This window comes from Boleophthalmus pectinirostris, unplaced genomic scaffold (genome assembly GCF_026225935.1).
Source record: "Boleophthalmus pectinirostris isolate CB_2022bp ecotype Guang Dong unplaced genomic scaffold, ASM2622593v1 HiC_scaffold_20, whole genome shotgun sequence".
Classification (NCBI taxonomy): domain Eukaryota; kingdom Metazoa; phylum Chordata; class Actinopteri; order Gobiiformes; family Gobiidae; genus Boleophthalmus; species Boleophthalmus pectinirostris.
Window position 1 is genome coordinate 11,912,381 of NW_026571153.1, and position 23,123 is coordinate 11,935,503.

At 37.5% G+C, this 23,123-nt stretch overlaps 1 protein-coding gene and 5 non-coding genes across 6 annotated transcripts in view; 4 read left to right on the forward strand and 2 right to left on the reverse strand.

Moving 5' to 3' along the window:
• The window catches only part of LOC110170786 (adipose secreted signaling protein), a 35,218-nt gene extending 17,526 nt beyond the window's left edge, over window positions 1-17,692 (reverse strand). Inside the window, exons 1-3 of the mRNA XM_020936485.2 lie at window positions 17,502-17,692; window positions 14,123-14,222; window positions 1,862-2,016 (exon numbers count right to left, since the gene is read on the reverse strand). Of these exons, the coding sequence (XP_020792144.1) occupies window positions 1,862-2,016; window positions 14,123-14,141 (174 nt within the window). The 5' untranslated portion in view covers window positions 14,142-14,222; window positions 17,502-17,692. The remainder of the gene's footprint in view (window positions 1-1,861; window positions 2,017-14,122; window positions 14,223-17,501) is intronic.
• On the reverse strand, window positions 9,193-9,264 carry trnag-ucc (transfer RNA glycine (anticodon UCC)). The gene has a single exon. It is a non-coding gene; the product is annotated as a tRNA-Gly (tRNA).
• Window positions 17,693-18,728: 1,036 nt separating the features above from the next.
• Window positions 18,729-18,802, forward strand: trnan-guu (transfer RNA asparagine (anticodon GUU)). Its single transcript has one exon. It is a non-coding gene; the product is annotated as a tRNA-Asn (tRNA).
• Window positions 18,803-19,546: 744 nt separating this feature from the next.
• trnak-cuu (transfer RNA lysine (anticodon CUU)) lies at window positions 19,547-19,619 on the forward strand. The gene has a single exon. It is a non-coding gene; the product is annotated as a tRNA-Lys (tRNA).
• Window positions 19,620-21,542: 1,923 nt separating this feature from the next.
• trnan-guu (transfer RNA asparagine (anticodon GUU)) lies at window positions 21,543-21,616 on the forward strand. Its single transcript has one exon. It is a non-coding gene; the product is annotated as a tRNA-Asn (tRNA).
• A 960-nt stretch (window positions 21,617-22,576) lies between these two features.
• On the forward strand, window positions 22,577-22,650 carry trnan-guu (transfer RNA asparagine (anticodon GUU)). Its single transcript has one exon. It is a non-coding gene; the product is annotated as a tRNA-Asn (tRNA).
• The last annotated feature ends 473 nt before the right edge of the window (window positions 22,651-23,123 follow it).

The window sequence follows — 23,123 nt, forward strand, 5'->3', positions numbered from 1 at the left end:
CAGTCTAACATGTTATTGCATTTTCCTTATCTGTAAATCAGCCAGAATCAGCTCCAGGCACCAGCAGCATCACAGTAACGTCACTGCTGCTATTATAAACAGATTACTAACTCATTTTGAAAGCGTAAGACATTGCTAGAGATTAAAGATCCTATATTACACAAAATTGACTCTTGATGTTAGAATGTTGTTACCACCTCAAAAACAGACCTTGAGTTGTGTTTTGTTTCATTCACACATGTATGAGTAACACTTGAGTTTTGGAGATGTAGACAGACTAATACTAAACATGCTCTGTTCCACCTTGTGATATGACACGGTAGTCTTCAAATGAACAGGCACCTTTTACCCTTTGTTCAGTAGAGATGGGCAATTCCAGGGCAGAAATGAGTGGAGCACTTCCTGCATTACAACATGACATCATAAAGTGCAACAGGGTTTATTGTTTGAGAGAAGAATCTGCAGGATTTGTGTGTGCAACATGTGTGAATGAAACAGAACATAACTCAAGGTATGTTTGTGACTACAGACTGGTGCACACTTAACTGAGAGTCAGGAGAGAGCACATACACTACACCACTGTGACTGACAACTCATGATAATTTTTACCCAACAAAGTACAATTAAAAATCCACAAAAACTTGATTGATTATACAGATAACTGTGCAAATTGCACCGCTTTACCCAGAGCCGCTGCCCTGTCTGGCATCTTGTCAGTGTCTTGTAAGATTTCAGCAGATTTCAAGCTCTCCTGGGTGTAGGCCTAGGTGTATCGATCAGGTTTGAGTGGATGTCTGGCTACTGTAGTTTGAGACTTTTCTTCATCATTTTTACGCACTCACCTGCATTTAACGCATATGGGCCATTAAGATGTATCCCACTCACTAACGTTGGGCACTTTCTGCACTCAGGTTGCACGTACATCTGCTGTGATAAACAAATAATCTGTCTATAGGTTGATGATACTGGATTATTTCTGCAGCTAGAGAGAAGTCTATATGTAATAAACTACTGTATGTAATTTAAGATGACACATTTGATATTGTCTGGGAAGAGAAGTTTCTTTGCAAATTAACTTAGTCTAGGATCGCAGTTGTTTTCTCTCTAAAGATTGCATTATAAAACAATTTAACGATACGCTATTATGCACAAACACGACTGCCAGACTGCTGCACTTCTAACTCAATTAAGACTTTTAATTTTAATTGTAAATTCTTGACGTAGTAGGTACTTCAGATGTAATGTGTAACCAGGGGTATCACTGCTGAACTGTAGTTAATAAGTTTCAAGTTAAGTAGATCCAAGGGTGAAAAAGTGTCTGAAAATACAGCACAGACTTAAACTTGACAGAGTTGATCAAAAATATCCAAAAAGCTTTCAAACTACAGCAAGCGGGTCATACATTCAAATATGAAACGATAAATTTAGTTTTGAGACCAATAATATTTGTTTACATAATTGGAAAGAACATTTTACTGATATTCATTACTTCTGTGTTCTGTGATAAAAGATCAGCACCCCAATTTACAATTCAAAACAAAAATCTTCTATCTTTTAAATAGTCCTCAAAATGGCGACTATGCACATTGAACTGAAACGAAATAATGCTGCATCACAAACACATCACATGTCGTCTATTTTTCCCCGCCCACTCCTCCAAACTTGTCAGCTTGTAGTTTGCTCTGAATAATAGACGAGCAAATTAAGCCAATCACAGAAGTGTGAATGCTCAGAAGAAAACTAACCTTTTATTTACCTCTTGAGCCCTAAATAATCTAGGAATCTAACAAGAAAAACATGTCAATCTAACAAGAAAAACATTTCACCGTATCACATATATCAAGTCAAATTTAGGACCTACCTTGACCATGAAGTTCCCATCATCCTCTGGCATCACCATGACAACTGAGTCGTGTAGTTTTTCATCGAAGTGCACGTGTGAAGAGGCATGGGCTGCATGGTGGTGAGGATGGTGGTGTTCCTCTGAAAAACGCACCCCTCCGGTTTTCGCACAACCTGAGACAAACAAAACAAACTTTAGGATATAGTATATGTTTAAATATAAGGCAGAGCAATAGTACATCCAGCAGGAGTTGTCTGTTCATTGGCTATGGTTCTTATGGTACTTTTGTGGACAGAGAAGGCAGGGTTCATCAATAAATAAAAATGTTCCTCATAAAGACAAGTAGATAAGGTTAGACACTACTAAATAGTGAACAAACAATAGTAATAATAGTGGAAGCAACAGCAAGATTAGAAAAAAAGTCTATCATTAGTATGTGCAAATCTTTCTTACTTTGCATGAAAATTATAAATGAAGATGGTTTTATCTGAATTAATATTATGAGTATGTAAATTAGGGGTGTCAAATTATCGCGTTAATTGCGATTAATTAATTACAGTCATATTTAGCGCGTTATGTTTTTTAATCGCGTTAATCTCATTTTTAATCTCTAACTTTACTGTTTCTGTATGCGAGTTGCTTTATTATAAAACCTGTTTTTATGTGTTGTTGGGACAACACACACACACACACACACACAAAACACATTTATAATTTTTTTAATTTCGGTAATTCCACTCATTGCCGGAAACCCACACAAAACGCGGCAGTAAGAGCGATGGAAACGTCTGTCGCACAATGGACGAGGTCAAAGAGCCAGTAGAACAGAGGCAGCAGTGCACAGGTAAAAACACATTCGTGTCTTGGAAATTATTCTCCCGACGTGAAATATAAAAGAAAATAACAAATATAAAATCGCCTACAACTTAAATGTCACTGGTGAAAACAACCTGCATAGACTCATGATGTCTGCACTACTGTCCTATAGTGACCTGCCACATGAGGGGACACGCACACAAACACACACAAACACACACAAACACAAACACACACCTTCATCATCGTCATTAACCTGAGAACGCGCGGACCACGTTTCCTTCCGTAGACACTGCGCGGACACCGACGTGCTCCCGTGAGCCGCGTGTGGATCGTGTTTTCTCGCGTACGCGGCGTAAACCGCGCTTCCTCCTGTGCGCCTCTAAACCAGAACTAACACCAAGACTAAAACCAGGACTAATCCAGTCCAGGACTAAACCAGGACTAAACCAGGACTAAACCAGAACTAAAACCAGGTCTAAACCAGGTCTAAACCAGGACTAAACCAGGACTAAACCAGAACTAAAACCAGAACTAAAACCAGGTCTAAAACCAGGTCTAAACCAGGAATAAACCAGGACTAAACCAGAACTAAAACCAGAACTAAAACCAGAACTAAAACCAGGTCTAAACCAGGAATAAACCAGGACTAAACCAGAACTAAAACCAGAACTAAAACCAGGTCTAAACCAGGTCTAAACCAGGACTAAACCAGAACTAACACCCGGACTAAAACAGGATTAATCCATTCCAGGACTAAACTAGGACTAAAGCAGGTCTAAACCAGGACTAAAACCAGTGATCTCATATATAAAGCATTTCTCTATCAATAATATTTTTAATCTGGTTAAGGAAAGACTGGACTTTTTATTGTCTTTAAGTAGACAAAAGTTATTATGTTCAGATTTCCTCGTCTTTGCTACTTTACAGCAAACAGTTTCTTATTCATGGAGACTTGGGCTCAACAGACAATTTGGAGAGATTTGTTAAACAATAAATGACTTTATAAAGTCACTTTTTAAAATCTATATTAGTCTTTTGATCTGCCACAATAATGTAATAATGAATTTAAATGAAAATACCTCAAATTGAAGGCTTTTCTCAGCAATTTTTAGGTGAGATTAAAATGAGATTAATTAGATTAATTAATTACAGATCATAATTAATTAATCTCTCAATTTTTTTAATCGCATGACAGCACTAATGTAAATATCTTATTAGAGAAATAATACCACATAAAAACTGAGAATTACCACACATATTAGGGTTGGGCAGTGATACAGTATCACGTACCCCGCAGTATCAAAAAGTAGCAACAGTATCAGTTTCATTACCGTCATAAAAAAAATCTGCAGCACATAAGGACCTAATATAGGGTGACCAAACGTCCGTTTTTCCCTGGACATATCTGTTTTTCATATCCTGTCCTGGCCTGTCTGGGTTTTTTTATAAAGTGATGCAAATGTACAGGTTTTCATGATCTTTCATTGGGCCATTAAACTGGGCATCTCTCGCAGCTCCCTGTACACTCAGAAGGAGCGAGCAGACACAAACATTTGGTCAGCCTGCAACATGCCAAAGTGCAAATGTGCATTTAACAATGACTTGTACAAGAAATTCCGCTTTTTGTCCTGGTCGGGAACACCAGGACGCCATGTGCAGTGTACAAAGCAGGCACATATGTTTCGGTTTCCAGTGGCGGTGCCAGGGACCTCAAAGCATCAGGACCCCGAAAAACATTAAAAAGCTTTGCCAGGTGAGAGTAGCTCAATGTCGATGACAAGGCCCCAAGACAGGATGGAAAGTCCAGCCACAGTTGGTCCCAGAAAAAATACTAGTACTTCTGCAATTTGGCAGCATTTTGGCTTCAGGCGCACATTTCTTTATGTTTTACAGAAATGAAACTTAAAGCCACATGGCTCATTTGCATAAACTATAAAGCACTGATAAAAACAGCTTTTTTCTTGTGCGCTGATGCGGTTCAACTTCTGTCGGACGAAAGGACACAGCTCAGTGGAATACGTATGTTCTTTCTGTGTATCACGTTGGAAATGGTTCATGTGAAACTTTTCAGAGATTATAAGTCTGCAGGTCATACAAATAGACCGTATAGTGGTGCGGCTTCGTAGCTTACCAAATTCGTACTAAAACATTTTGGTAATATGGTAATACAGTATACCCCGGTAAAATCCTGAGAAGGTTTAAAAGGTATAAAAATTTGGATACGGCCCAACCCTAAAACATATTTTTGTTATTCTAAATCAATGACCAATTTTTCTATTTTAATTTCCTAAATGCTATTTGGTTCTATAGATAAAAGACTTTTACTTGACCTCACTGTAACTCAATTAGTTTAATAGTTTGAGGAAGTACAAAAGAGCTGATGAATATGACAAGATGAACTTCCTCTTTTGTGTAAAATGAATCAAAGTACTTTAGTAATGAAAGAAGGACTTCTTCATTTGAGCCTGATCTAATTTACTGTGAAACTTGGTCTGTCTTTTGTACCACGAGACTCTCTATGGGACTTTGTTAAATACGTTTAGTCTTACAAGCTAAACATTGTATTTCCCTGTAGGGTGAAAAACATTCATGTTTTTTCTGCCTGGGCCTCCTTTCTCAGTGTGAAAGCAAAGAAACTCAGTTTACTAAAATAATTCTCAAATTCCCCAAATAATAAGTCAATGACAACAAACCATTTCTCTTTTAAAAGGCTTAAGGTCATTTTCCCATAGCAACAGTAAAGTCACTAAACTGTAACTTGTAACTTAGAATAACACAAATTTTCAACAAGGATATGATTGATTGGCAGTGATTTTTAAAGTAACAACATTTCCCAAGAAGTTGTAGTTATTTTGGCCTACACAGAATTACCTTTTTAGCTCTTGTCATTTCTTCATTGATAACATTCATTGGGTTGTGTTTATAAGTATGTTTGTGCATTATTTTAGGCTGTCTTCATGTCTACAACTTTAAACACACTGTCCCACTAATGGAGCTATAATAAGAACTGGATAAGACATTCCCACTTTGGCAAGACCGACTAGTGCCCGCTCCATTGGCACTACAGCTCCCGGGAGCTTGGGCGCAGAAAGAATTCTCCCATAGAAGCACAATGACTTTTTTTGGAAATTCAAATTGCCCATGTTCAGCTGACAGGACATTGATAACTTTCACAAAGATGAGATTTTTTAGAGATTATCATTCATTGCACAACATGAACTTGTGCAAATGGATAATAATGGATGTCTCTGGCGTTACACAGGTGGCTATGTTGAGGAAATAATGTGAAGGAGAAAATTATTTTTAGGGCGTGCGTCAGTGAGCGAAACAATACAATGCCATCTTGGGTTCACTTTCCAGATTTTATTATACTTCCATGGTCCCACTGCATGATGTCATTAGGTGGTAATCCAGCAAGTATTCCATAATTTTAAAGTTCAAACATATTTATGTTTTCATTATTTTACCATTCAAATTGCTTTCCCTAACCAGTGGCAAAAGGAGAAATTCAATTTTTCAGTTCAGAACTGAAGAAGCAGCTTGGATGGGCTGTGAAACATATTCGACCAAATAAACTTTTGTCCAGTTGATAAATTGAATTTCGCCTTTTGCCATGGATTCTACCTGGACAACTGAGGGACTTTACACACTTCCCTAGGGCAGTGTAGAGGGAGTCCTAGCTCCCTCTACACTGCCCTATAAAGGAAAAACACAGTAACTGTGCTGACCGTTGACTTTAAAGTTTCGATGTAGTCCCTCTTGTGAGTGTCAGAGGTGATGATAGTGTGTTCATGTGTTACTGTATGATGAGGTAATATTTATCAACCACAACTGTCACCACCGATTTTACCTTTGACCTCTGATTGTACACAGAAAATGATGTGGTCTGAGAAAGCATGAGGATCTTTTACCGTCAAAAACATTAAGTATTTTATTTTATGGTCTGATTAAGAAATTGTGAAAGTTTCAAGTTTGTACTTTGTCCCATTTCAGAATAAGAGAACAAAACATGGTGTAGTATCTGGAAGTTGTGAGAATTTCTCCAGAAAAACAACAGAAAAGTGCAGTATCACTGGAAATTGTCAGTCAGAACATTCTGAGCTGCAGATACTGCACTTTTCCTTTGAATCACTGAAGAATTTGTAGTTACTGCAAATGTCAAGATTTCTCAAAAACAAGACTGAGTTGAGTCATAAAACTTTGTCACCAAATAAACCTTTGTGTCATGAAGGTTTTTTGGTCTTAACTCAATGCTGACAAAATATGCAGTTACTGGAGTTTTCCTTTGTAGGGCAGTACAGGGCAGGCACAGCGGCTTCTTTATGCTCAGTTATTTTCCATACCTGTTCATTATTTTACACTGTGACATATCATTGTTAAGGTGTTCAAAAATGATTAAAAGCCATTTTAATTCAACACAATAACTGGAAGCTGCCAAATATTAGATTACTGCATTTAAGAATAATTGTATTTTTTGTTTTTTATTTGTTTCAGGTTTAGCCCTAAATAAGATCACTTGCCTTAAACTTTAATACGGACATTCATATCAGGGATTACCATAAATCTGGGTCACATTAATGAGTTCAAAGTTACGTCACATCTCCATATGTGCCGGATCATGTGAAACAGGAAAGGATGTTAGATACACACAACACTACACCGCGCTAAAGATAGACCACTGAAATCACATTAACGTGTTTGAATACATGTTACATAAAACTAATCTGGAAATCAAACACAGGACAGAAGAGTTTTCATTTCTTTGCAACCATGAATGCACTAGCAAAACCAAATATTACTTTTCTTATCTGTCTTGGTGGGTATTGTGCACAAAATTTGATATGGCAAAAATCTGATTCTAAGAAAGCTACATCGATGGTCCAACAGAAGAGTAAACAAAACCGTCTCACTATAATGGGATATCTAGGGACCTCATTTGAAAAGCATATTTTCCTAAGTCTTTTTTTTCTTTTGATGAAACTGGACATAAAACATACTAGTAATTCACCACATACAAACTTTATCTACTACAACATCCTTGACTTATGTCTTGTATTGGTGCAGTATAGAACACTTGAATGTAATCAATGATTTGGAGTGCTAATAGCCTGGTACATATGTCTATTGTACAATCCACTTGTTAAGTCCTTAAATGGAAAATTACATTGCAAAGTGCATAAAGAAACCTGTTATTTGTCTCCAGTCGTTATAGGAGAAAGCTTTGCACAATCAGACTCAGTGAATGTAATTACTATCATTGAAGCTCCACTGAACTTTATAATGGTGCTCTTACATAGCAGCACATCTAGCGTTCATACTGGTATACAGCGGCCAGAGGAGAGAAAAGGGGAAACTGATGTGTTTGAAAAGGACAGTTCACAAACTACAGTCAAATAATAAAGCTGGTTCACTTGAACTCTCTACGCAAGAAGATACATTTTTCTACCGTAAAAGGTCTCAGCATTCCTAAGCATATAAAGCTGCACAATAAATCACAAAAGGACTGATATTGTTATAATACGCAAGAATATGCAATAGTACATCCATTTTCTTTCACTTTATCTGGAGCCAGGAGGTAGCGGTTTAAGCAGAGAGGCCCAGACTTCCTCCAGCTCTTCCGCAGGGAAACCGAGGCCAAGGCCAGCCAAGAGACATAGTCCCTCCAGCGTGTCCTGAGCCTTCCCCGGGGCCTCCTCCAGGTGGAACATGCCCGGAATACCTCCCCAGGGAACAGATGCCTGAGCCAACACAACTGGCTCCTCTCAACGTGAAGGAGCAGTGGCTCTACTCCAAGCTCCTCCCGTGTGACTGAGCTCCTCACCCTTATGGAATAGTCAACCTCACAAAATAAATTGCAACTTTACCAAAATTTTCCATCTGACAGGAATGTAATTGTTTCTGTTTTAAGTTTAAATATTAAAAAGTGGAATTTGACTAGTATATTTTAAAAGCATGTACCGTATTTTCCGCACTATAAGGCACTCTGGATTATAAGGCGCACTGTAACAGAATGGTCTATTTTCTAATTTCTTTCATAAATAAACCGCACCGGACTTTAAACAAAACACAAGAGTTGGATGGCTCAGTGGGACTTTGTTTGGCACGTTCACGGTGACTCTGGGCATTCGCTTTTTCAGTTCGTTCCTCCGTTCCATTCCTCGTCTGCATGGAGTGATGAGTGTGGCTGCGGGTGTTTTTCGCTGCACTGCGGATGGTGCGGCTTTGTAGTTTACTGAAGTCGTGCTGGGACACCCGAGTGGATTCGTGTATAGGACGCTCTGGATTGCGGGGTGCGCAGTCCTTTTTTGATGGGGTTGGAGGCTTAAGAGCACGCCCTATAGCCCGGAAAATATGGTACTTATATTTTTTATGTTGTCAAAAACATAAATAATAATATCCAGATGTCAAAGTACTGTCAAAGCTATTATACTAGCTATGCACTATTTTCTACCCTGTACCACCCTAATTCGTGTAAATAAAAATAAAACTTTTACTCCTCCCAAATGAAGAACTTGCAAATAAAAAAACTTTGCGTTGGCCGGGAATCGAACCCGGGTCAACTGCTTGGAAGGCAGCTATGCTAACCACTATACCACCAACGCTACATGAGTCAGGCTGCACTAAATTACTCTACTCAAAGTCAAACTACAGCCTATAGATCACAGAAGCTTCAGAAGTATAGAAAGGAAGTCAAAGATTCTCTATAGTTTTGAGTTATTTTGTCAGCTAGATAGATATGAAAGATAATGCTTGAAAGTCTTAATAACTATGTAGAAGAGGTTGAAGCATTTTATGTACTTGCGATATATATGGGAAGCTGGCAAATCTAAGACTATTATGACTTAACGTATTTAAACAAGAGTGTTCTCGCCTTTGTTTGCTTGTATAGAATAGACGAGACAGCGAGGAGCTCTCTGCACACTTTAACAACATACACAGAGACGCGCGTAGAGGATTTTTATGGGGGAGGGGCAAAGCGCAGGACAAGACAGACTCGCTGAGAAGAGTGGAAGCCAGTCACACAAAATCCCAACATAATGCAGCCCCACTTATATGTATTTAGACATGTTGCAACTATAATGTTTGTGGTTTAGATTTGTTTATTTTATTGGTTTAAAAGCATAACATAATCCAGATTAAAATGTTCCTTTAACCATTAACCAGCTGTATTTATTCACAGGTTTTTGTTGCCTGTTACATGGAACATATTGAGAACTTTTTCCCCTTTCAAAAAGATACGAAGAGATATTTTTTGTTTTCAGTAATCACACTTCAAACGTAAAATTTATCAAACTTCAATGCGTGTCCGGCAAAATCAGAAATGTCTATATAATGTAATATTCCTTTCAGATAAACTTAATTAAAACTAAAATGCGCATGACTTAATTTGCCAGTCAAATGTGTCAAAATAAAAACAAAACCAAGAAAAAAAACAATGAAATGCCTGATTAAAATGTGGCTTTCTTCACAGTTAACTTTCAGAAAAACAGTTATTTCAGTCAGATTGAGAACTTGGTGTTGTTGCAGTATATTTATTTTACTGAGCTATTGATTATTGCATTGACCAATACTGCAATAAAGATATTTTTGCAGTTGCATGGGATGTGCTAGCCTGACAAAAAGATGTGAAGAGATATTTTTTGTTTTCAGTAAGCACACTTCAGATGTCAAATTTATCAAACTTCAAAGTGTGTCTGGCAAGATCAGAATGATATCTTTGTGTATTATTTATACAGTCTGGTCACCTCTCCCTCCATTGTGCCTCGAGCCACATTCACACGGTACTGCGCAATTTGTTTAATTCAGTGACGCATGTGAAACGAAGGAGGTCATTGGGCACTCATCATTAAATTACATTTCTCTAACCTCACATTAAAAGAGTTTACTGCTTCGCACATCAATTCTGCTGAAATCTGCAATACTTTCAGTTCCTTTATTTTGCCTCTCATGAGGAGCTATGTTTATGTTCATACAGACTGACTCTGCATGATGAATTCACCTGTCAATCAAACCCATGTGAATACAGGGAGATAAAACTGACCAGACTCACCTCTCCTATTATTGGTGCATCTAATATTGGAGAAGAGCAATGTATAAAAATGAAAATACTACTCAAATGCTAATGAAAACATTGCAATGATGAAATAATATTTTTTTAAGTATTGGGGAAGTGTGAATTCTGGATCCCAGGAAACTTAAAAGCAACTAAACTGGTACATCAATAACACCAAAAAAGAAGTCAGTGTATCATCATCAGTAGTATTTTTACCATCATTTGTTTACTTTTATAGCTAGACCTGTTACAAAAATGCTCAGTAGACAAGTTATTTAAATATATTGTATTGTTAAAAAGCATGACCTGCAACAAATAAACAGCAGAAAGAACCAATAATTAGCCATAGAAGTTATTTATTCAACTCTTTACAGAGCAGTTCTTACTTTTCTTATATAAAAAAGGCAAAAATCTCACCAGGTTTGCAAACAAATAGCACACAAGATATACAATGTTTGATTTCATTGTGCTTTACAAAGACATATTCAAACCCATTTAAGCCTGTAGGGGTTTGGCAATTGACTTGTAACCCAATCTCTACTTCATAGAATGATTACCTGCATAATTTCTAAGTATCTGTTTGGATTTCCTCTTGTGAAGACATCAATAACAAAAAGGGCATCACTACAACAGACAGTCCAAGAATAAACACAATTGAATTTATCTTTATGGGGACACTCACTGCCAGGACACAAATGTATTGGCTGACCTTCTGTTAGAACAAAACACATCCTCAGCATTCACACTTAAAATAACATCTATTAAAGCTAAGGGCAGTGGTTGGCCTAGTCCTGCTTTAGTCCTGCTTTAGTCCTGGTTTAGTCCTGGTTTAGTCCTGGTTTAGTCCTGGTTTAGTCCTGGTTTAGTCCTGGTTTAGTAACAGTTTAAGCTTGAGTTTAGTGCAGGTTTGCAACATTTATGCTGATTTATTTAGTCTTGTCTTAATCCTACTTTAGTCCGAATTTAGCCTGGATGTGTTAGTTAACTCTGTCCGGGTTTAGTCCAGTTGTAGTCCAGGTTTAGTGTGGGTTTAGTCCCTGTTTAAATCCTAGTTTAGTCCAAGTTTAACCCTGGTTTTCCCCTGTCCTGATTTTGTCTTTGGGTGAATTCACAAATGTAGACTGGATTTGGTCTTGTTCTAGTTCTGGTTTTGTTCTAGTCAAGTCCAGATTTACTTAAAGGTTTAATCCCGTTTTAGTCCCAGTTTTGATGTGGTGAATCCATCGTAGTTATTCCATGGTTTATTTTGTATCATTTGTGCAGAGAAATAGTTGAATGTCATGCCAGCAGTCAAACAGTTGTGTATAAAAGAAGCATTGAATCTGAGCGAGTACAGAGCAGACTGCACTGTTCGATGTGGCCTTAATAAACAGCACCTTTTCTATGTGTCTTTTAAGGCAAGCCTTCACTGGTGAGATGTTTCAAGGCTGAGTCACCTGCGTATATACAGTTTATGGCTTGTACATTTGTTCATACTTTTTTACCTTTACCAATACAACATGTTCATTGTAGGGGGTCAAATATATTTAAAAAATGTTATTTCAATTGTTTTTTGGGGGAGTATACAGGCAATATTACAGCTATTCATCAGAAATATGCTAAAATAACCATGTAAATACAACTGAGGTTAAACTATTGCAAGTAAAGAGACTGTAAAATTAGTTATGAAAGATTAGACTGGAAAGTATCAGTTAATTTTACTTTCAATTTTGCTCTTTTGAAATAAAAATAATGAATAAATGATTGTTTTTCTTAGACACAATGTACTGCTGTGGATATCAAATTATGTTGAGTGCCAGGAAACAATCAGAGGCTTTATTAAGATTATGAAAAGAGATCATTGAGATTCCTCGTCACAAGAAGGTGCCACTTAAAACTATCATGTTAACTGCACAATCCTTCATCGACTGCTTTCAACTTGTCTAGTCTTGGTTCAGTTCTGGTTAAATGATTACGTATACATCCAAGTCGGTCTAGTTTACATCTTGGTTTAGTCCTGGTCAAGTCTTTAGATCTGATGTTAAGCATGGATCGTAGAATTTGTAAAACATTTCAGGCTTTCCAATGCACTGCTTCTGTAGCTCACAGTCAGTGTTAGCTTGGTAGTTTTTATGACATGCAGACTTTTAGCACATTTTGTCAATGTTGTGACAAGTTGCGCTTGCAAGAACACAATCCACAGTGAATAGTTCCCCCATATTTATGAGCAGAACGTTTTCAGGGATGAACAAGGCTTTTGTAAATATAAACTTGCACTGAGAATATTATTTCTTGGACTGACAATCTCCTACTCTCCTATGAATAACTATAAAAATCAGGGCTGCACAATATGAGAAAAATATGCTATATCTGAGAACCTTGCTTGCTTTTCTTTGTGATTATGTAAAATGCAAAATGTAATATTCCTTTCAAATAAACTGAATTAAAACTAAATGTCCATGACTTAATTTGCTAGTCAAACGTGTCAAAATAAAAACTAAACCAAAACCAAAACAATGAAATTACCTGATTAAAATGTGGCTTTCTTTACAGTTTACTTTCAGAAAAACTCATATTTCGGTCAGATGGAGAATTGTGTTGTTGCAGTATGTTTATTTTACTGAGCTATTGATTATTGCACTGACAAATATTGCAATAGAGATATTTTTGCGATTGCATGTGATGTGCAGCCTTGGGGAAAACCTAACCTCGCAACAAGCAAGGCAGGTGGTAGCTTGATAAAATCTGAGAGTCAAGAAGAATGCATGAATCATTAAATAGCTGCTTTTCACTTACAACTGCCAGCAATACAGTAGGAAACAATAGTGACAGTGAACTAGCACTTAAATAGATGGATTTTCATTAAGATTACTGCACATAGTTATATCAAATAAGTGACTGGCTTTTAGCAGACAATAACATTCTTTGGGTTGATAATGTTACACTGAGGTGAGAGCAAGAAAAAGGTGGTTAATGTGCAGTTTTTTGGTGTTATATGGTGAAATAATTGCTTGCTTCTTCTTCAATACATTCCCTTTTTTTAATCCATTATAAAACATAGAATCTGTTAAACTAATTTAGTGTGCCTTTGTTTTTTTTACTTATCTCATGCAGACTTGGTGCGACCATAGTCTAATCTATAAATTGGAAATATGCTGTATAAAATATACTCTTATAAAATGATACTCTTAGCAGTCGCCATATAACACAAGCTTGTCCAGATGCAATTAGTTTGAACCTGGCAGCTACGTCATTATGGATCTCGTTTAACTAAATGCCTTCTGAAATTTATAGGCAATATAATTCAGTCTAATTTTAGTGGTCTCAAATTGCCGTCTCAAATATAGAATCTATACTAGACGCAGGTCCCACCACAGTCTTCTCTATAATAGGGAAACACTGTATATAAATAAAATGATCAAACTTACTCTTCTTTGCAGTCGCCATAGCACACAAACTTGTCCAAAACGCACTTCAGGAGGCACTGTCACAGCTTTGTCATCTCAGCCGTGTGTCCTCAGATCAACCCTTGGAAAGAAAACAAGGAGAGAGGAGACAACTTAAGGACTCAAAGGAGGCACTGGTTGGATAACAGTGTGGTGCACAGAGACACTAGGACAGTACATGGTATTAAGATAAGCATAATAGCGGAACATTTGTGCTTATTCAGAGATTTTTAAATCTAATCTTATCTCTCCAGGTTGTGTGTAGTTCATAATAACATAATAATGGTTCTTTCTGACAGCGAGTCCCACTAAAGGACAATAACAAACAATCTAAGAGGATTAGACCAGACCCATGCTACAAACTGAAGGATAATGATGAGATATAAAAGGTACAAGTAGCTTAGTATCCAGATATGGTGATGCAGTACAAGAGGACATGCTTTAGAATTTAAACAAAAGAGTCATTGTTATCATTTAAGGTAGTGCTGCAATTTGGATTTATTTAAATAAAAAGGAGGACTCTGTCCAGAGTGTACGCTGTAAACAACTCCAGGAGCTTTACCATTTAAGAGAAATCTGAAATATGAACTGATAAACGAATCCTAGAATCCCGTGACTTTCAGGACATGTCTGTAGTGGTTTAAACTAGGCCTGACACGATAATGACTATCAACTTTTCATTCAATATATGAAAGCTGGAACAGTATATTTTGTAGCTCAGTATTTACAGTATTGCCATTTTTATGTAATAAGGTAAGACTTGAGCTCTAGAGGGAAGAATAAATCACTTCTATTGCTAATTATTAGTTTATTTGGTTTGTTGCAGCTCAGATCTTTTAATGATATAGCGTGTTCAAAACTGGTTTACAAGGATTACTCTGCTTTGTGTGTAATAAAGTAGTTGAAATATTATAATTTACTTATTTAATTTACCATGCTTCAAACTGTATTTTGGACACACCTAGTTTAAATTACAGTCCAATAAAATAAATACAATGTAAGTAAATGTATTGTTATGCAGGAGTTCTTTGTAACATGATGGTATTAACAATAGTTGAATTAGCAGTAATAACAATGTTCCTACAAAGACCATATATGAATAGAGAGTATTAAAAATGGGAGTAGCTGGAGTCACATTGTGCTACAAAAAGAATATTCAATTACCAGTCTCTGTAGGCCTAATAGTGTGATTATCTTTTAATTACACAACAAGGTTACTCGAGAGCAGCTTTTGAGTGTTCATTTTTACATTTACTATCTCTGTAATCCCAGTTATTTGTACTTTAATTAAAATCTGAGACCTTATAGTCTTCTCTCTATACTCTAATCACTTCTCATTTCTGTACTGCTAAGGTCAATAAAATAAATTCCCCAGTTTTAACAACACTGCATCTCAAAGCTAGTTAAAAATACATTAACACTGGACACTAAAAAGTAAGGATGCACGGATTCTGATAAAAGTGTTGGATTTTGGCACCGATACTGAAAAATGTGCTGTATCGGGTATTGGTTTCATGATATCGGTTGAGTCAATATCCTGCTTGGGCCTTTATTTGGCTGTAATAAGACTATTTACAGGCTGATTTTGGCATAGAACGTCTCCTATTGTTTGTACTTTTATACATACAAAATTCTTCACTAGTTATTTGAAGGATAAACAGTTACATAACACCACTGAATCTCATGTGTAATAACTGACTCACTGTGTTTCAAGGAAATAAGTGTAATTTTCCATCCCTACACTTTTTGTATTGAAGTAAAAGTATCGATATCGGTATTGGAACAGAAAAAGCTAGATTGGTGCATCCCTACTAAAAAGTACAATGCTTCCTTTGAATTGTTCTTTTTATGGCTTGTACCCAGCAACCGTAAGATCCTTTTAGGCTTGAACTTCCTTTCTATTCGGAGCAGCAAATGTAGGCAGGAAGGACTTTTGACTTCTAACTTCTAAAAGGCTGACAGGAATGTCAAGGTGCAGAAAAATCTAAGTCCATTTTCACAAAAACCTGAGAGTCAAGTTGATGTTCTTCACTGACAGCTCTATCCAATAAAGTATAAAAAAAAATACATTGGCGTTGTCTTCCACTCATTTCTGTTTGAACTCTTATGGCACAGGTGAAATTATTTATTTCATTGGGATCATTTTCTTAGTTTTTGGACAAATGTTATGTGAAAGCCTCTTTTTGAACATTGCTTCAAACCATTCACAGCCAAAGAAAATTAGAACTTTATATTATGATAAGCCCATATAAAATGAGCACTATAACTTCTGGTGGAAGGTCTGAAAAAAATTTGTCCAAGGAGAAAATAGGTGATGCCACCAGGCCATTTTACAGGTAATCTTTGGGGAGGCGAGCCCACTCACAATGAAATGTTGAGGTATTTTTTTAGGCCTGATTGAACAAATGCAAGACTGATACATCTAAAGACATGCTGCAGAACATTCCAGGCAAACCAACAATATCTTCTCCATGGACACAAGCAGATGGTGGACCTTCACAAGATGATAAAATTGTGCACTATTACCTTTTTCTTGCGATAAAAACATATTGCATTCTTGATTACAGAACAATCCGTACTCAGGAGTTTATTGATTGAACATTATCAACATGTGGTTACAGTGACTGGCTGATTGATTAATTGACTGCATCAATACTGTCTTTAAATAATGCAATTGTCATAGAAAAATATTTGTATTGTAAAAATCCTGGGTCGTGACTCGTGATGACTGACATGAATTGACTTGGAATTGACTTGGTCCTAATTTAAATCCCATTGAGCCTTTGTTGGTGACAGGAACACCCCCTTGCTGTCACTGATCAATAGAAACTGCAAATGTCACAGACAGCGCTCTATTCTGGAGCTGATGGCCAATTAGGACAGAAAAAGTGAACAATTGCATTAGGTTTCAAAAAATCTTACTAGGAAGTTCAATTTGGAAACATTAAAAAAAAAAAACTCTGACTCTTTGTACTTATCAATAAATACAATGTAGTATCAACTATGACATAATAAAGTTATATGAGATAACAGACACATGACCACCTAAATATCAAATGAATTAATTGAAAGAATTCTAAATGTCGACAATCTTTCTGAAAAATGCAGTATTTTGAGGGCATTGTGGCTTCCCTGTACAGGTGCACCAAGCAAAAGACAATGTCCAAAGTTAATTCACTCTGGTTATATCAAACCATTTAGGTAAATAGCAGTATTTTTTTTTTACATGAAACCAAGAAATGTGTCTAATTGTTCAACTCTGAGTAACAAAACGTCAAGTGCAACAGGCACAGAAAGAAACATCAGCTCAGTCTGTCGCATCAAGCACAAAAAAGTTACGCGGGTTTTTGGTCACGCTTACCTTTTACACACGACGGAAAATGCGTCTTAATGCGAAGAAAGAGCCTAGTTTGAGTCTGTAACTTGGGGTTTGAAGTGCAGCTCTATGAGAGATCCGATTGACACAGCTCCGAGGATCAAAATACAAGCGGAGACCCAATTCCGCCGCTCTCCCCCTCAGCACCGCGCTCTCTCATGCGCTCTCCGCACTCAACAACCTATTTCCGCATTTGGTCACGTGGTGCAGATACCCACACAGGTCTTTTTCTTTTTTCCCATGGATCTATAATAGGAACTCTTATTATATTTATATGTCCATGTTTTTCCCCTTTCCTTCGAACAGTAAGAAAGTACGAATCCAATGTTACCCCAAATACCAGTAGGCTACTTGACAAAACGATACTCGGTGCTTCTAGATTTAACAAAACTGTGAATACTGCAGTTTACTAGAGCGCTTTTGATTTTGTAAGAAAATTGCGCCATCGCGTGTCAAGAAATGGACAAAAACTTGTGAACTGCCCTGAACAAATGTCTTCTACTGTGTAGTGATATATTATACTACGTAACATAAAATCTCAAATTTAGTTAAAGAATCTGATTATTCTGTGCTTGATTGTATGCGCTACAATATAGGCCTATAAAAACTGTCCTATTCACATATTTTAATATGGACACACATGGGTTTGTATTGCCAGTGACAGTATATGGGTATTTTTCATCTAGAGAACCAGGGTAACGACAATGAACATGAGGATGTCTCAGTCAATGCTCATGCACACGCGGCTGCGAAAGATCTGTCAACACGAACATACTGGATTCTTTTGTCTTATCAATACAAATCATATAAAATACAAACTGCATTTGCTACAAAATGAATATATCATTATTAAACTTTCCTCGCGTATAAAAATAAAACAAAAAATGGTGATGTCATGTCCGGCTAGCTCAGGCTCTTAACCTTAGGGTCGTGGGTTCGAGGCCCACGTTTTACGCGGGATTTTGTTAAGTCGGCGATTTATATTCACGAGGAAGTCAAGAAATGTATTTATTATATATATTTATTTATTTATTATGACAAAGTTTCAGTGTGTATAATTTGTGTGAGTGTTATATCCTTATTAATCAGTACATGCTGTAAATTATAGTCTCTTTTGAAGTAGCGCAAGTCTGATTTCTTCTACCAAACCTCAATTTAACTATTGGATGTATATATCCTTTTAACTCAAAACACCAAACGTATTCCATATCTGTCTCTGTGGCGCAATCGGTTAGCGCGTTCGGCTGTTAACCGAAAGGTTGGTGGTTCGAGCCCACCCAGGGACGGTGAGTTTTTGGTTCCTTTCGCGCTGACATCTAGTTCTTTGCATCTTTCTTTAGAGTTTTACTTCAGTTTTCAGGAAACATGCGGCTCTGGACCATATACTTGGTAAAGAAGTGAAGTGTGACGTCACCCACAGCGTTTGGCGCCACTCAAATCGATGCTAGACCAAAGCTGTAAGCGCGTGAGCATACGAGCAGCACGTGCAGGTATGTACGGCTTATGACCATTTTAACCATTTTAACACGCACGTGCAACGGCCGTCATTACGCTACGCGCTGCTCAAAATATGTTCAAGTTCTGATTTTGCAGCATATACTCTCCAGCACAGGTGGTCTCCAGGCTTTTTCACAGGGAAAGTCCGGAAATGGACACGCAATGTCAAAATAAACTTCCGGTGCCCTTTCAAAATACGTTCTCCAAAACCACTACAGTCTCGTAAAACACCGCGTATCGCATTCTACGAGGTCGGGGAATGACTACGGAAAGTTTACAGCCTTGGAGGATAAATATCAAACACTTTGCGACATCAGATATCAACTTTACACGAACAATTCCTAAAGGAAAAAGTGAGTAGCTTCATTAATACGACCACCAGCTCTTTTGTGTGATTATTTGTCTATCAAGCAGCAGTTGTACTCCCTAAAGTGACGACAAAGATAAATGAAGAATGGACTAATACGTAAAGATCGATATACGGGACGAGGGTTTATTTTTGACCAGTAGTGGGAGAACTGTCTTAACATGTAGCCCGGCTAGCTCAGTCGGTAGAGCATGAGACTCTTAATCTCAGGGTCGTGGGTTCGAGCCCCACGTTGGGCGCTGCACTTTTAATTTATGGTGACCTAAGAATTCAGTACTTCAAAATTATTACAACGATAACAACTAAATGCACAGACACATACAGCACATACAGATGCCCGTCGTTACAAAGTTAAGTCACAGTTTTACCCGAATCAGGCACGTTCACACACAGCATGCAGCCCACCACGATCATGACCTCATATCTTTATATCTACTCAAAAACTCAAGAAACTGACAGAGGTCTAAAAGTAACCCCAAAGTTGTAAGTTGTGTCCCAATACGAAGGGACACAACTTACAACTTTGGCTTGTGTCTTCTCTTGAGTGGGACTTTCTCACCCATTTCCTGCATTATCAAGGAGAGAAATCAAGGAGAAGGAAGCAAGGAAAGAGGAATGAGACACGGCCACTGAGGAGAGAAGATATAAACTCTATAAAACCAAATTAATTTTTTATCATTTTTCACTTTATGCATTTTCACACTTTTTAATTATTGTTTTTATTTATGATTTACTGTCTTTTATTGTATTAATTTGATAACAATTAAATGCAGTACATCAGAGGTGGGACTTTGCAAGTTGTGACTTGGACTCGAGTCAGACTTGAGTCACTATTTTTAGGACTTGGCTTGATAAAATGCACTATGACTTGGGACTCGATTTGGACTTGAAGGTCAATGACTTGGGACTTGAGGCCCGTGACTTGATAAGACTTGAAAAGCACTTTTAAATCTGAATTCTTTTTATTCTGACCGCAATGATTCACACTCAGATCTTGTCAAGACATTTACAAATGAAAAGTTAACTAAATAAATTTCTACAACTCTTATATACTCTATAAATACTCATATACAAATATGCTGTAATTTTTTAAGTACAATTTATCTTAAAAGGCAAATAAATGGCAAAAATCCAGGCTATATTTGGTACTTTTGTTTAAAGCAGGCATGTCCAAACTATGGCCCGTGGGCCAAATGCGGCCCTCAGACAAATTTTTCTTGGCCCTCAGGCTTGCAGGAGAATTGACCCAAATTACCTTGCAAATTATCTTTTTATTGCAAGTTTTTTGAAAATCTACCTGGATAAAACCGATATTTAATATTTATTGTGTGGTTTTAAGGATCTTAACGTGAATAAAGGCTGATGGCTCATTCTAACATGTTAAACATGCACATATTTTAATTATTCACTGTACTGAGATCGTCCCTCGATCGTCCCTCTGCTTCGTCTGTGTTTAGATATGTGGCCCTTGATGAAAAAAGTTTGGACACCCCTGGTTTAAAGACTTGAAATGACTTGAAGCTCAAAGCAGACAACTTGAACTTGACTTCTGGGCCAGTGACTCGAGACTCGACTTGGACTTGTCTGTATTTAACATGGGACTTGACTCGGACTTGAGGTCATAGACTTGTGACTTACTTGAGACTTGCAGCAAAAAGACTTGGTACCACCTCTGCAGTACATACAGCTGCCCTTGATACAAAGTTAAGGCTCAAGGTTCCATTTGAGGTTCAAGTAGTGGAGATGTTAGGGACTCAGTGTAGAGTTGCTGCTCCTCCACATTGAGTGGAGCCTACAGAAACTTGAGCACGTCTTCCAGACATAGACTGTATATATAAATGGACATAACTAACGCACAAGCTGCTGCATAGGAAAATAGGAGGTTTGCATGTAGGCACCTCAGGCTCCTTCCGACCCTGGCTCCCATTGGAATATTGTTGCCCCTGTAACTGCAAGCCTCATGAGCTTCATTTGACTGGAGCCAAATGCTATGGGTGATGTCACGTTCCCACTTCTTTACACAGTCTACAGTCTAGGTGCCTCCTGGGCTTTTTGGGTAGGTTGGGAGACTTTGTGAGGCCTGTAGTTCACACTGAAAGAACTGACTCTTGACTGACCTTTCGAACGCCTCGCAATTCCACTGCTCGGAATACAAAAATATGGTCTCTGTGGCGCAATCGGTTAGCGCGTTCGGCTGTTAACCGAAAGGTTGGTGGTTCGAGCCCACCCAGGGACGTAGCCCTTTTGATTGTATTACTCAGTTTAATCTGCAGATGTACATTTCACAAGATATCACAAGTTAACCTTAAGACCTGTCAACATCATCTACTATATCGCCTTAATAGATCAGTGTTTGCTGTGGATACTTTTTCTTTGTACTAATGGGAAACATTTTGTTATTTTTCTATACTACAATAAGCTTTTAGCTGTAGAAGGTTGAATAAATAACTTTTATGACTCATTAATTGTTTCACTTATTTCAGCTCATGTTCATTAACAATACTGTACATACTATTTATTTGTTTTTTTTTTTTTTTTTTACAGATAAATCCTTCTTTAGGGCTTTCGTGTCTGTGGTATAATGGAATTCAGTACTATCGAGTATTGCCTATATTTTCTTCAGCAGTGTATCGCACTTCAAAATCTGTTATTGTTACAGCTCTATTAACCTTCAAATTTCTAACCACAGAGTAGCAGAACTTAATTATGTGGTTTGTAATTGGCATATAAAGAACCTTTATTTGTCCCAGAACAGCTTGTCTTATGTAGAGGCAAGCTGTTCTGGGACAAACTCAAGTATTCTAGTGTTCAAGTGCACGGAGCAATCATTTTTCCAGAGAAACATGATACAGGAGTTAATGGTCAACTCACTCATTTTAGCTCAGCAAATAGTCAAATAATGGTGCTCCTGCTGCCGTGCTTCAGATCAAATGCCAACTTAATTGTTTTCCTTTCTTCCTTTTTTTATAAATAGCAAATCAAGTTGTGTTGTGTAACTTTTTTGATGATCATATATAAATGTTGGTGTAATTCCTCAGTCGTTCAGGTCCATTGCAAAAGGTTGAATTTTATCAGTTGAACAAAGTTCAATGTTGTATTGGTCACATAATTGAAAAAATTACTTTTCTGCTTTTACGTCCATTAAACTTAATGTACACTGAGCTGTTTCCATACTCATAATGTCTTTATTTTTCAGGTCTCTGTGGCGCAATCGGTTAGCGCGTTCGGCTGTTAACCGAAAGGTTGGTGGTTCGAGCCCACCCAGGGACGGTGAGTTTTTCCTCAAAGCAAACAGTGGCACCAGTGGCAAACCAAAGTTTGGCTATATGGCAGCTGAAAATATATAAAAACTTACTGCCATTAAGTCCAAAACAGTGAGTAATCACACAGTTGTAGTGTAAAATGCTACTGCACATTGCTCACAATAGACAAGTCAAAGTGAAGCAAATTGCGAATATGTGGTGAATTCTCATAGACATTGTATGTGAAAATGGCAGATTGCAGAAGGATTAGATCACAGTGTTCATTGCCAAATTGCCTAGCCTTTTAAGTTTTTATTAGACCTTGGCTAATAGCAAGTGCAAATGCATTTTGAACTTTCTCCCCCTGAAAGTCTACACAGATGCAAAGCTGTTTACACACGGCTGTCAGTTTACCCAAGTCTGCGCTGTGACTGGCCGTCTGCACACAGCACGCGGCTCACTACAGTCATGACCTCATAGGTTTATATCTACTCGAGAAGT